Genomic DNA, 15201 nt, shown 5'->3' with positions numbered 1-15201 from the left:
GCTAACCCTGCTAACGTGCTAAAGTTGCTTAAACAATTAAGTTTGCTAACACTGTTGCTAATTCTGCACTTTTAACATGCTCAAGATGCTAACTCCACAAATTCTCCTTGACACTGCTAAAATGCTAAATATGCTTATACTACAAATTCTGCTAACACTGCTAACACCCCTAATTCTGCTTACATTGCTAACATACTAATGACGCTTCCACCCGTACTTGCCAACCATGAGACCTCCAAATTCTGAAGATTGGGAGGGGGGCCAGGGGGCGGGGTTAAGGGTGGAGGAGTATATTTATAGCTAGAATTCACTGAAATTAAAGTATTTCTTATATATATATATATATATATATATATATAAATAAAATAAATACTTGACTTTCTGTGAATTCTAGCTATATATATATATATATATATATATATATATATATATATATATATATATATATATATATATATATGTATATATATATATATATATATATATATATATATATATATATATATATATATATATATATGTGTGTATGTATTTTATTATATATATACAGTATATATACATATAAATAAAATAAATACTTGAATTTCTGTGAAATTATATATATATATATATATATATATATATATATATATATATATATATATATATATATATATATATATATATATATATATATATATATATATATATAAATATATATATATGTATTTTATTATATATATATACAGTATATATACATATAAATAAAATAAATACTTGAATTTCTGTGAAATTATATATATATATATATATATATATATATGTATTTTATATATATATATATATATATATATATATATATATATATATATATATATATATATATATATATATATATATATATATATATATATATATACATATAAATAAAATAAAATAAATACTTCAATTTCAGTGTTCATTTATTTACATATATACACACATAACACTCCTCTCTACTCATTGTTGTATTTGAAAGTGCAATGCTTTGCAGCCAGTAGCACAGCCTTTGAAGGAGCATAGGTATGGGCAGTGTAATATTCTGGGTTGGAGTCAATAACCAGGCGAGGTGACGAAGTCACGTCTCTTTACTTCATACTTCAGAACAGACTCCCACACTTGCATTAAAGATGTGCTATTTGGATTTACACTGTATGAAAAAAAATTAGAAAAGGAATTTTACCTTTGCCACCTCATTATACTATTGGCTAAGTTTCATATTCATATATGTAAGTTTCTCAACACCCGACCAGTTTTTTGTGCCTTTAAAAAATATTTAGAACTCTACATTAAAACACTTTCTACCTCTAACAACCAAAAAGCTGTGAAAACGATGATTCTGTGTTCCAAATTTAAGTTATTTACTGAAATTGAGTGAGCCCATGGCTTTGCACTTTGTTTATTATATATGTGTACAGCTCCACTAATGGACATTGGAGTGTTACTTTCAAAGGCAAAATTAAAGTATTGCTAGAAACATAATTTTATATGGGACTATATGTATAGTACATGTTCCAAAAAGAAAAAAGCATAAAACACAGTATATTTAAATATACTAAATGTAAAAAAGGGAATAAATATTCAAAATAATCTGGTTTGGTTACGCCATCATGAGCGCAACACAAGGTTGTAAAAGTTTCAACTACAATTCTAAATAAGATGCCAAAAGCAAACTGAAATCAAATACACACAGCTTAAAGATTGATCAATACCTATTTATGATGATTTATCAAAATATAAAAGAAAAATACCTGAACAGAACGCTCATGATGGTTACACCAAAAAGTAACGCTATGAATCGCGTTTTTCCAAGTTTTTGGGGGCATTTTTATGCTATTTCCAAGCATTTCCGTTTTATTATCGTTGATTTTAAATGGTCAAACTAATGCATATTATACATGCATGCCCTAGTAAACAAACAAAAAAAGTCATATTTATTTTGATTGCTACATTTTGAAGTACATTTGTGCAGGTGGGTGCGAATGTACCCATTACCAGAGCTGTCCACATATATATATTTTGTATTCTATTTTAGTTACTTTGAATTTACAACCCCCTGGCGAGGCTTTGTACTGTTTTGGACATTTACTTTGACTATTATTTTCAACTCTTTTGTAAATGTTGAAATGTATAAATAAAGGTTTATAAAAAAAATTTTTTAAATTTTAAAATATATATTTTTAAAAAGACTGTCACGCCAAATTTCTTCCCCCCTACAAAAACCTTCCCCCCCTCCTCCCCATTTACTTCCGTGATCATGTTTCCTCTTACGTCATTGACAGCGATCGATAGCACTTCGGCTTTGACTGCCCGTCGCTGGAAGGATACACAGCTGCTGGAATCTGAAGAAATCGATTATTGTTTTTTTTTTGTACAGGCGCGAAACAGGACAGTCGCGTGCAACTTTGTGATTTTGTGACTTCCCCCCCACCCCCGGAAGTAAATGGGGGGGGGGGAAGGTTTTTGTAGGGGGAAGAAATTTGGCGTGACAACTCCCACACTTGCCGTCAGGGTGCGCAATACAACGTAAACCGTTGGCCAACCAAAAAGTAACCACAGAACACTTGTGTTCTGTGGTTACTTTTTGGTTGGCCGAGCAGACGTGACGACAGGCTGTCCTCACTCAGGTCCGCGCCTTAAATCCGGCTGGAAATCGGGAGAAATTCGGAAGAATGGTTGTCCCGGGAGATTTTCGGAAGAGGCACTGAAATTCGTGAGTCTCCCGGAAAATTCGGGAGGGTTGGCAAGTATGCTTCCACCACAAATTCTGCTAACACTGCCAACATGCTACAGATGCTAACAACACTAATACCGCTAACGATGCTAACAAGATCATGATGCTAATATTGATTGGTGGTGGGGGGGGGACGTACCTGCCACCTGTCCCCACATCCCGCCCGCCTTCATCTGGCGTACGCGGCGCAGGTGAGAGCGAGCGTTGTAGTGCAGCTGAGCCTGAGCCGCCGAGGCTAGCTGCAAGTTGCACACGGCGCAGAGCGAGTAGGCGGAGCCAGCAGCTAAGAGATCACAAGGAGGGCGGAGTCACACACACAAACACACACAAACACACAGGTAGCAGTAAAGTACGACTCACGGCGGTGGGCGGCGCTCACCTGTCGTCTGCTCAGCTGACGCGCCGACAGCAGGTGTGTCCATCCGCTGCGGACACGCCCCCACCAGGTTGAAGGTTGGCCCGCCCTCCAGGAAGGGGTGGGGCCTGAGAGTCTTCATCACTTAGAAAGAGAAGTCATTGATTGATTGATTGATTGATTGAAACTTTTATTAGTAGATTGCACAGTACAGTACATATTCCATACTATTGACCACTATATGGTAACACCCCAATACATTTTTCAACTTGTTTAAGTCGGGGTCCACTTAAATTGATTCATGATACAGATATATACTATCATCATAATACAGTCATCACACAAGATAATCATCAGAGTATATACATTGAATTATTTACAATATTTACAATCCGGGGTGTGGCATGTGGAGGGGGGGGGTTAGGTTTGGTTGATATCAACACGTCAGTCATCAACAATTGCATCATCGGAGAAATGGACATTGGAACAGTGTAGGACTGACTTGGTAGGATATGTACAACAAGTAGTGGACATAGAGAGAGAGATCAGAAAGCATAAGAATAAGTATCTACATTTGATTACTTACATTTGATTATTTACAATCCGGGGAGGTGGGATGTTGAAGGGAGGGTGTTAGTTTAGGGTTGATGTTGCCTGGAGGTGTTCTTTTAGTGCGGTTTTGAAGGAGGATAGAGATGCCCTTTTTTTTACACCTGTTGGGAGTGCATTCCATATTGATGTGGCATAGAAAGAGAATGAGTTAAAGGCCTACCGAAAGCCACTACTACCGACCACGCAGTCTGATAGTTTATATATCAAAGATGAAATCTTAACATAGCAACACATGCCAATACGGCCGGGTTAACTTATAAAGTGCAATTTTAAATTTCCCGGGAAATATCCGTCTGAAAACGTCTCGGTATGATGACGTTTGCTCGTGACGTCACGGATTGAACGGAAGCACACCATTGTGTCCCAATACAAACAGCGTCTGTTTTCATCGAAAAATTCCACAGTATTCTGGACATCTGTGTTGGTGAATCTTTTGCAATTTGTTTAATAAACAATGAAGACTGCAAAGAAGAAAGCTGTAGGTGGGATCGGTGTATTAGCGGCTGGCTACAGCAACACAACCAGGAGGACTTTGAGTTGGATAGCAGACGCGCTATCCGACGCTAGCCGCCGACCGCACCGATGATCGGTTGAAGTCCTTCGTCGCGCCGTCGATCGCTGGAACGCAGGTGAGCACGGGTGGTGATGAGCAGATGAGGGCTGGCGTAGGTGGAGAGCTAATGTTTTTAGCATAGCTCTGTCGAGGTCCCGTAGCTAAGTTAGCTTCAATGGCGTCGTTAGCAACAGCATTGCTAGGCTTCGCCAGGCTGGACAGCATTAACCGTGTGGTTACAGGTCCAGGGTTTGGTTCGGTGTCTCCTGATAGTAGAAGTAATAGTAGTATTGTTGATCTTCTGTCTATCCTTCCAGTCAGGAGCATGTTTCTTCTGTTTCTATCCGCAGTTAAGCACGATGCTATCACGTTAGCTCCGAAGCTAAAGTGCTTCACCGATGTATTGTCGTGGAGATAAAAGTCACTGTGAATGTCCATTTCGCGTTCTCGACTCTCATTTTCAAGAGGATATAGTATCCGAGGTGGTTTAAAATACAAATCCGTGATCCACAATAGAAAAAGGAGAAAGTGTGGAATCCAATGAGCCCTTGTACCTAAGTTACGGTCAGAGTGAAAAAAGAGACACCCTGGCGTCCTACACTGCACTCTAATCCTTCACTCTCACTTTTCTCATCCACAAATCTTTCATCCTCGCTCAAATTAATGGGGTAATCGTCGCTTTCTCGGCCTGAATCGCTCTCGCTGCTGGTGTAAACAATGTGCAGATGTGAGGAGCCTTTCAACCTGTGACGTCACACTACTTCCGGTACAGGAAAGGCTTTTTTATCAGCGACCAAAAGTTGCGAACTTTATGGTCGATGTTCTCTACTAAATCCGTTCAGCAAAAACATGGCAATATCGCGAAATGATCAAGTATGACACATAGAATGGACCTGCTATCCCCGTTTAAATAAGAAAATTTCATTTCAGTAGGCCTTTAAGACCTTTGTTAGATCGGAATCTGGGTTTAACGTGGTTAGTGGAGCTCCCCCTGGTGTTGTGGTTTTGGCGGTCATTTACGTTAAGGAAGTAGTTTGACATGTACTTCAGCATCAGGGAGGTGTAGCGGATTTTATAGACTAGGCTCAGTGCAAGTTGTTTTACTCTGTCCTCCACCCTGAGCCACCCCACTTTGGAGAAGTGGGTAGGAGTGAGGTGTGATCTGGGGTGGAGGTCTAAAAGTAATCTGACTTTCTGGTGGCATGAGGTGGCATTCTGTGCACAAGGGCGTTCACGGGTGCGCTCAGAATGCTACGCGCACGTGTGAAAGGGCGCGAATTGGGAGTGTGTGTGTGGTCACATGACCTGAACTTTTTTCTTTTTTTTTGACCCTGGAACGGATTAGTTGTATCATTTCCTATGGGAACCATACCAGAAGCACTTAACCTCATCTTCTTCAGTGGGTCACTGGTGGGCGGGGGAGGGGCTTTAACGCACAAACACACACACACACACACACACACACACACACACACACACACAAAGAGACAAATGGAAATGTGAAAAGACGTAGAAGAGTGGTCAACGTTTGCCTTCAAGCCACGGGCAGCTGATAGACGCACACAATACGTGCACTGGCAAGAAGACACGCAAAGAAGTGTGTCACTTTACCTCAGCCAAGGAACTCTTTTCATGCCCTTTTCTCACAAAATGCCGATAAAAGTGTGGATTGCACCGAGGGGGAAAAGTATAGAAAGAAATAACCCGTGTCAGTGTCACCATAAACACTTTATCACTTATAGGGAGTGTTTCTACTCACGTTTTTTTATGTGTCACGCAAGTGTAAAAAGAAGTGACAGCGAGTTTGACTTTTACCGTGCAGAATGAAAAATGGCGAACAGTCCAGCATTTTACTCCCCAGCCTGCTTCTTCTTCTTTGTTATTTTTGGCGGACGGCACCATGCGCAAATAGCAGTAGCTGTGATGACCTTAAATTGACTCAGCGGGTGGTCTGAGTGCAAGTGTGTGGATGGTGCAGGGTGGAATAATATTGTCAAAAGTTTTTTTTACTTAAAGGAAATTGTTTTATACATGCAAAATGTTTTTTTTAATTGAAAACATTTTTTTTAAATTTTTTTTATTAGTAGATTTTTTTATATGTATACAAGGGAATCGTTTTTTACTTGCAAAAAATGGTTTTATACTTGCAAATCGTTTTTTTTATTGAGGAAAATCGTTTTGTTTTTTTTTACCTGCAAATACTTTTTTTAATTAAAGAAAATTGTTTTTTTTTCCTGCAAATCCTTTTTTTAATTAGTGAAAACAATTGTTTTTACTTGCGGATCGTATAATTGATTTTTTTTCTTCTTGCAAATCGTTTTTAATTGAAGAAATTGTTTTTTACATTCAAATAATTTTTTTTAATTGAAAAAATTTATTTTTTTCACATGCCAAATGTTTTGTAGATTTTTTTTCTTGCGAATCGTTATTTTTATTGAAGAAAATTTTTATTTTTTAACTTGCGAATGTTTTTTTCAATAAATAATTATTTTTTTTTAACTTGTGAATCGCCTTTTTAATTGAAGAAAATAGTTTTTTTTACTTGCAAATACTTTTTTAAATTAAATATATATATATATATATATATATATTTTTACTTGCGGAACGTATTTTAATTGAAGAAAACAGTTCTTTTTTACGTGCTAATCGCTTTTTTATTAAAAAAATAAATACAATTCACTTGCAAATTGTTATTTTCATTGAAGAACATTTTTAATTTTTAATTTGCGAATGTTTTTTTTCATTGAAGAAAATAGTTTTTATATTTGCGAATCGCCTTTTTAATTGAGAACATTTGTTTTCTTTTGGTTCCGAATCACTCTTTTAATTTTTTCAAATTGTTTTTTAATTGAACAAAACTGTTTTTTTTTACTTACAAATAATTTTTTTAATTGAAGAAATAATTTTTTTTACTTGCGAATCATATTTTAATTGAAGAAAATAGTTTTTTACAAATAAATGATAAATGGGTTATACTTGTATAGCGCTTTTCTACCTTCAAGGTACTCAAAGCGCTTTGACAGTATTTCCACATTCACCCATTCACACACACATTCACACACTGATGGCGGGAGCTGCCATGCAAGGCGCTAACCAGCAGCCATCAGGAGCAAGGGTGAAGTGTCTTGCCCAAGGACACAACGGGCGTGACTAGGATGGTAGAAGGTGGGGATTGAACCCCAGTAACCAGCAACCCTCCGATTGCTGGCACGGCCACTCTACCAACTTCGCCACGCCGTACATTCAAATCATTTTTTTAATTGAAAAAATGTGTTTTTTTCACATGCCAATTGTTTTTTAGATTTTTTTCTTGCGAATCGTTATTTTCTTTGAAGAACATTTTTATGTTTTAACTTGTGAATGTTTTTTTCAATAAATATATATTTTTTAAACTTGTGAATCGCCTTTTTAATTGAAGAAAATATTTTTTTTTACTTGCAAATCCTTTTTTTAATAAAATTTTTTTTTTTTACTTGCAGATCGTATTTTAATTGAAGAAAACAGGTTATATTTTTACGTGCTAATCGTTTTTTTATTGAAAGAATTAGTTTTTTTATTGGAAAAAATTAGTTTTTTTATGGAAAACATTTGTTTTTTTCACTTGCAAATCGTTAAAATTGTTAATATTTTAATTTGCGAATGGTTTTTTTCATTGAAGAAAATAGTTTTTCTATTTGCGAATCGCCTTTTTAATTGAGAAAATTAGTTTTTTTTACTTCCGAATCACTCTTTTAATTTTTTGAAATTGTTTTTTAATTGAAGAAACTGTTTTTTTTACTTGCAAATAATTTTTTGAATTGAAGAAATTTTTTTTTTTACTTGCTAATCGTATTTTAATTGAAGAAAACAGTTTTTACGTGCAAATTGTTTTTTTAATTGAAAATTTTTTTTTTTCCCGTGCGAATAATTCTTTATTAGCAGAATTTTTTTAATTTTTTTTTTTTTTACAAGCGAATCGTTTTTCTAATTGAAGAAAATTGTTTTTATATCTGCAAATCCTTTTTTACTTGCAAAAAATGTATTGTTCTACTTGCAAATTGTTGAGCATGAGTAAAAACATTGTTGTGTTTGTGGATTTTTGGCAGTAATTTCACTTTGTAGAGGTGCATAGTCACATGACCACGATGTTGTCTCGGCAAACATCACAGATGACACACAGTGTTGTTACACACACACACGCGCGCACACGCACACACATACACACACAGGCAAAGGATTGCCGGATTGAGATTATAATCCGCACATTAAAGTGCGCGTGTGCGTGTTCATAGAGATTAGTGCGCCTCCAAAGCGGCACTGACACTTCCTGTGACTCCGCCCCCATCCCCAACCCCCACCAGATGTAATCTGCCCTTTGACCTGTCACAGCTGTGAGCTATTCGTTGCAAAGCTAGTCCACCGGCACACTAAGACTTAACATTTTGAGTGCACGAGAGAATGCCAATGCAGTGCACTCACTGTCTGCAAAATGGTGACACTTAACATAATGGTCGCCATCTTGGCAAGGGACTCTGGTTTCATAGCCGTTAAGTGCCTAATGACTGTAATGGATTCGGGACAAAAAAACCACACTCTAATTACATAGAGCACTCAGTATACTTCATTAAGTGTACTGACGGAAGTATTCCATTTCAGACACGTGACTACTCCAGGCTACCGAGTTTGGTACGTTTTTAGGAATTCCCTAAGTACTACCCGGTATCAATACAATCCAAGGGTTTGTAGCACGCGAGTCCGGCGTACGTAAACAATCAGTCACGGCGGACTCAACCAAACAACATTGTCAGAATAATTGTATCTAAGTTATAACAAAACTTTGTGTTGCCATGAGGACAAAAGCTGTCTTTGATACTACCAGGCAAAAGGCTTTAAAACTCCACTGTGTAGGATGGGAAGCGACATGAAGGTGTCGGTTCCTTTGAGGTATTGTAATCCACAGGAAGATTTTGTCTTGACCCGAGATCTACAAAGCGGAGAGGAAGCAGGACCTGACTCCCCTCCAGGCACCTTTTCTTTGAACTGTTTTGTGACCAAAGGCAGCGGCTGTTTACGACCCCCTTCCTTTAGAAACCACTGTTGCCATGTAATCAGGGAAAGTCCAAATAAAAGAGGAGGCGTACAATCTTTCGTCAGAGCGTAGGCGCTCTCCTCATTGAGCCAAATTTAATTCTGTCTCTGTTTGATTCCTTGCTTCTTTGTCTGTTTAATAGATGTCATCAGTGTTTGAACCTGACAAACACCAACAAAGCAAGTATGCCTGGTAGAAAACACTCCAACGTAAAGTAAGGCTCCACTCTTTCAAAATGCGCTAGCTTGATGCTAATTTACATTTACATTTGCCATAAACAGGCTACTATTAGCATTAGCGATTTTACATGGCGATTTCAACACCTCCAAATTTGTCCAGGAAAACCACAACCAAGATGATTGTTAAACTCAAACAGCTGATCTGTAATAAGCACAGTGCTTACAGTATAAACACTTTGTTGGGCGCAATTGATTGATTGATTGAGACTTTTATTAGTAGGTTGCACAGTGAAGCACATATTCCGTACAATTGACCACTAAATGGTAACACCCGAATAAGTTTTTCAACTTGTTTAAGTCGGGGTCCACTTAAATTGATTCATGATACAGATATATACTATCATATATACTATCATCATAATACAGTCATCACACAAGATAATCACATTGAATTATTTACATTATTTACAATCAGGGGTGTGGAGGGAGGGTGGGGGGGTGGGGGGGATATGGACATCAAGTAGTGGACATAGAGAGAGAGAGAGAGAGAGAGATCAGAAGGCATAAGAAAAAGAAAAAGTATCTGCATTTGATTGTTTACATTTGATTATTAGCAATCCGGGGAGGGTGTTAGTTTAGGGTTGTAGCTGCCTGGAGGTGAACTTTTATTGCGGTTTTGAAGGAGGATAGAGATGCCCTTTCTTTTATACCTGTTGGGAGCGCATTCCACATTGATGTGGCATAGAAAGAGAATGAGTTAAGACCTTTGTTAGTTCGGAATCCGGGTTTAACGTGGTTAGTGGAGCTCCCCCTGGTGTTGTGGTTATGGCGGTCATTTACGTTAAGGAAGTAGTTTGACATGTACTTCAGTATCAGGGAGGTGTAGCGGATTTTATAGACTAGGCTCAGTGCAAGTTGTTTAACTCTGTGCAAGTTGTTTAACTTGCAACATATACAGTTTTGCCATCTTATGGTTTGGAAGTGCGTTGCAAATAGCATTCATATGGTATAGTGAATGGTAAAATACAACAACTGGACAGCACAGTTGTTCGGATCAGCTCATTTTTAAATGTTACGTTAAAAAATACAATTTTAAACGTAACGAAAGTTGGTTCTCGCTGGGGTCAAAATGTGAACGACACATCCCAACACGTGACCCAGGTCTACATGAGGTTTGATCAGGTAAGTGTCAGCCACGTGACTCACTGTCCGGAAAGGTGAGACGGGTGACATCACTTCCTTGACAAAGTGCTGAGTTATCAAAGATTCATCAGCACTCAGCCGATGAAGAAGAAGAAGGAGAAAGGTGACACTCGACAGCAGGAAGCGGCATTGCACGCTCTAGTACCTCCTCCAAGGCTCCTCACAAGAGGAGTTTGGCGTTTATTTAAGGATTCGGTAAATGTCGCGCGACTCAAGGATGTCGAGAACGCGACTTAAAACGTTGCCTGTACACGTGACGGACACAGCTTGACCCTGGAACAGACTATCCCAGCAGGCACAAGACATTGAAACAACATTGACAACTTGTTGAATTAGATCATGACGTTAACCTAACGTTGAAACAACGTGTCTTCTGTCAACGTTTTAACATTGTCTGGTTCTGATGTTGGTTTGACCATTGAAATTTGGTCATTTCCCAACCAACAACGTGGATCCAACGTTGTCTCAATTTACAAATACAACTATTTTGTAATGTTGTTTAGAAGTCAGTTTTAAAGGACATGCATGTATAATCAACGTTGTATCAAAGTCAGTTTTAAAGGACATGTATGTATAACCAACGTTATATCAATGTCACTTTTAAAGGACATGTATGTATAATCAACGTTGTATCAATGTGAGTTTTAAAGGACATGTATGTATAACCAACGTTATATCAATGTCACTTTTAAAGGACATGTATGTATAACCAACGTTGTATCAATGTCACTTTTAAAGGACATGTATGTATAATCAATGTTGTATCAAAGTCAGTTTTAAAGGACATGTATGTATAATCAATGTTGTATTAATGTAAGTTTTAAAGGACATGTATGTATAACCAACGTTGTATCAATGTCACTTTTAAAGGACATGTATGTATAACCAACGTTATATCAATGTCACTTTTAAAGGACACGTATGTATAATCAATGTTGTATCAAAGTCAGTTTTAAAGGACATGTATGTATAATCAATGTTGTATTAATGTAAGTTTTAAAGGACATGTATGTATAACCAACGTTGTATCAATGTCACTTTTAAAGGACATGTATGTAAAATCAACGGTGTTAAGAAGTCAGTTTTAAAGGACATGTACGTATAATCAACATTGTATCAATGTCAGTTTTAAAGGACATGTATGTATAATCAACGTTATATCAATGTCACTTTTAAAGGACACGTATGTATAATCAATGTTGTATCAAAGTCAGTTTTAAAGGACATGTATGTATAATCAATGTTGTATTAATGTAAGTTTTAAAGGACATGTATGTATAACCAACGTTGTATCAATGTCACTTTTAAAGGACATGTATGTAAAATCAACGGTGTTAAGAAGTCAGTTTTAAAGGACATGTACGTATAATCAACATTGTATCAATATCAGTTTTAAAGGACATGTATGTATAATCAACGTTATATCAATGTCACTTTTAAAGGACACGTATGTATAATCAATGTTGTATCAAAGTCAGTTTTAAAGGACATGTATGTATAATCAATGTTGTATTAATGTAAGTTTTAAAGGACATGTATGTATAACCAACGTTGTATCAATGTCACTTTTAAAGGACATGTATGTATAATCAACGGTGTTAAGAAGTCAGTTTTAAAGGACATGTACGTATAATCAACATTGTATCAATGTCAGTTTTAAAGGACATGTATGTATAATCAACGTTATATCAATGTCACTTTTAAAGGACACGTATGTATAATCAATGTTGTATCAAAGTCAGTTTTAAAGGACATGTATGTATAATCAATGTTGTATTAATGTAAGTTTTAAAGGACATGTATGTATAATCAACGTTGTATCAATGTCACTTTTAAAGGACACGTATGTATAATCAATGTTGTATCAAAGTCAGTTTTAAAGGACATGTATGTATAATCAATGTTGTATTAATGTAAGTTTTAAAGGACATGTATGTATAACCAACGTTGTATCAATGTCACTTTTAAAGGACATGTATGTATAATCAACGTTGTTAAGAAGTCATGTTTAAACTACATGTACGTATAATCAATGTTGTATCAATGTCAGTTTAAAAGGACATGTACGTCAATGTTGTATCAATGTCAGTTTTAAAGGACATGTATGTATAATTTACGTTGTATCAATGTGAGTTTTAAAAGGACATGTATGTATAATCAACGTTGTTTAGAAGTCAGTTTTAAAAGGACATGTATGTATAATCAACATTGTATAAATGCCATGTTTAAAGGACATGTATGTATAATCAACATTGTATAAATGCCAGTTTTAAAGGACATGTATGTATAATCAACATTGTATAAATGCCAGTTTTAAAGGACATGTATGTATAATCAATGTTGTATCAATGTTAATTTTAAAGGACATGTATGTATAATCAACGTTGTATCAAAGTCAGTTTTAAAGGACATGAATGTATAATCAACGTTGTATCAATGTGAGTTTTAAAGGACATGTATGTATAACCAACGTTGTATCAATGTCACTTTTAAAGGACATGTATGTATAACCAACGTTATATCAATGTCACTTTTAAAGGACATGTATGTATAATCAACGTTGTATCAAAGTCAGTTTTAAAGGACATGAATGTATAATCAACGTTGTATCAATGTGAGTTTTAAAGGACATGTACGTATAACCAACGTTGTATCAATGTCACTTTTAAAGGACACGTATGTATAATCAATGTTGTATCAAAGTCAGTTTTAAAGGACATGTATGTATAATCAATGTTGTATTAATGTAAGTTTTAAAGGACATGTATGTATAACCAACGTTGTATCAATGTCACTTTTAAAGGACATGTATGTAAAATCAACGGTGTTAAGAAGTCAGTTTTAAAGGACATGTACGTATAATCAACATTGTATCAATGTCAGTTTTAAAGGACATGTATGTATAATCAACGTTATATCAATGTCACTTTTAAAGGACACGTATGTATAATCAATGTTGTATCAAAGTCAGTTTTAAAGGACATGTATGTATAATCAATGTTGTATTAATGTAAGTTTTAAAGGACATGTATGTATAACCAACGTTGTATCAATGTCACTTTTAAAGGACATGTATGTATAATCAACGGTGTTAAGAAGTCAGTTTTAAAGGACATGTACGTATAATCAACATTGTATCAATGTCAGTTTTAAAGGACATGTATGTATAATCAACGTTATAGCAATGTCACTTTTAAAGGACACGTATGTATAATCAATGTTGTATCAAAGTCAGTTTTAAAGGACATGTATGTATAATCAATGTTGTATTAATGTAAGTTTTAAAGGACATGTATGTATAATCAACGTTGTATCAATGTCACTTTTAAAGGACACGTATGTATAATCAATGTTGTATCAAAGTCAGTTTTAAAGGACATGTATGTATAATCAATGTTGTATTAATGTAAGTTTTAAAGGACGTGTATGTATAACCAACGTTGTATCAATGTCACTTTTAAAGGACATGTATGTATAATCAACGTTGTTAAGAAGTCATGTTTAAACTACATGTACGTATAATCAATGTTGTATCAATGTCAGTTTAAAAGGACATGTACGTCAATGTTGTATCAATGTCAGTTTTAAAGGACATGTATGTATAATTTACGTTGTATCAATGTGAGTTTTAAAAGGACATGTATGTATAATCAACGTTGTTTAGAAGTCAGTTTTAAAAGGACATGTATGTATAATCAACATTGTATAAATGCCAGTTTTAAAGGACATGTATGTATAATCAACATTGTATAAATGCCAGTTTTAAAGGACATGTATGTATAACCAACATTGTATCAATGCCAGTTTTAAAGGACATGTATCTACAAAACCCAAAACCCATGAAGTTAGCATGTTGTGTAAATGGTAAATAACAGCAGAATACAATGATTTGCAAATCCTTTTCAACTTATATTCAATTGAATAGACAAGATATTTATTGTTCGAACTGAGAAGCTTAATTTATTTTTGCAAATATTCATTAACGTAGAATTTAATGGCAGCAACACATTGCAAAAAAGTTGGCAGAGGGGCATTTTTACCACTGTGTTACATGGCCTTTCCTTTTAACAACGCTCAGTAAACGTTTGGGAACTGAGTAGACACATTTTTTCAGTGGAATTCTTTCCCATTCTTGCTTGATGTACAGCTTAAGTTGTTCAACAGTCCGGGGGTCTCCGTTGTGGTATTTTAGGCTTCATAATGGGAGACAGGTCTGGACTACAGGCAGGCCAGTCTAGTACCCGCACTCTTTTACTATGAAGCCACGCTGTTGTAACACGTGGCATGGCATTGTCTTGCTGAAATAAGCAGGGGCGTCCATGATAACGTTGCTTAGATGGCAGCATATGTTGCTCCAAAACCTGTATGTACCTTTCAGCATTAATGGCGCCTTCACAGATGTGTAAGTTACCCATGTCTTGGGCACTAATACACCCCCATACCGTCACAGATGCTGGCTTTTCAACTTTGCGCCTATAA

The 15201-nt window shown here is 35.8% G+C and overlaps 1 protein-coding gene across 2 annotated transcripts in view; it reads right to left on the bottom strand.

Annotated features, from left to right (window-relative positions):
* Positions 1-15201, bottom strand: part of znf385b (zinc finger protein 385B) — a 36723-nt gene that overhangs the window by 17839 nt on the left and 3683 nt on the right. For both annotated transcript variants that reach the window (XR_009827567.1, XM_062061437.1), the window contains exons 3-4: positions 3132-3251; positions 2892-3035 (exon numbers count right to left, since the gene is read on the bottom strand). Coding sequence is in view for 1 of the 2 variants with exons in the window: in XM_062061437.1 (XP_061917421.1) it covers positions 2892-3035; positions 3132-3249 (262 nt within the window). In the remaining variant the exon portion in view is untranslated. The remainder of the gene's footprint in view (positions 1-2891; positions 3036-3131; positions 3252-15201) is intronic.

Source organism: Entelurus aequoreus, linkage group LG10, assembly GCF_033978785.1.
Source record: "Entelurus aequoreus isolate RoL-2023_Sb linkage group LG10, RoL_Eaeq_v1.1, whole genome shotgun sequence".
Classification (NCBI taxonomy): domain Eukaryota; kingdom Metazoa; phylum Chordata; class Actinopteri; order Syngnathiformes; family Syngnathidae; genus Entelurus; species Entelurus aequoreus.
This window is presented reverse-complemented; position numbering and strand designations above follow the sequence as displayed.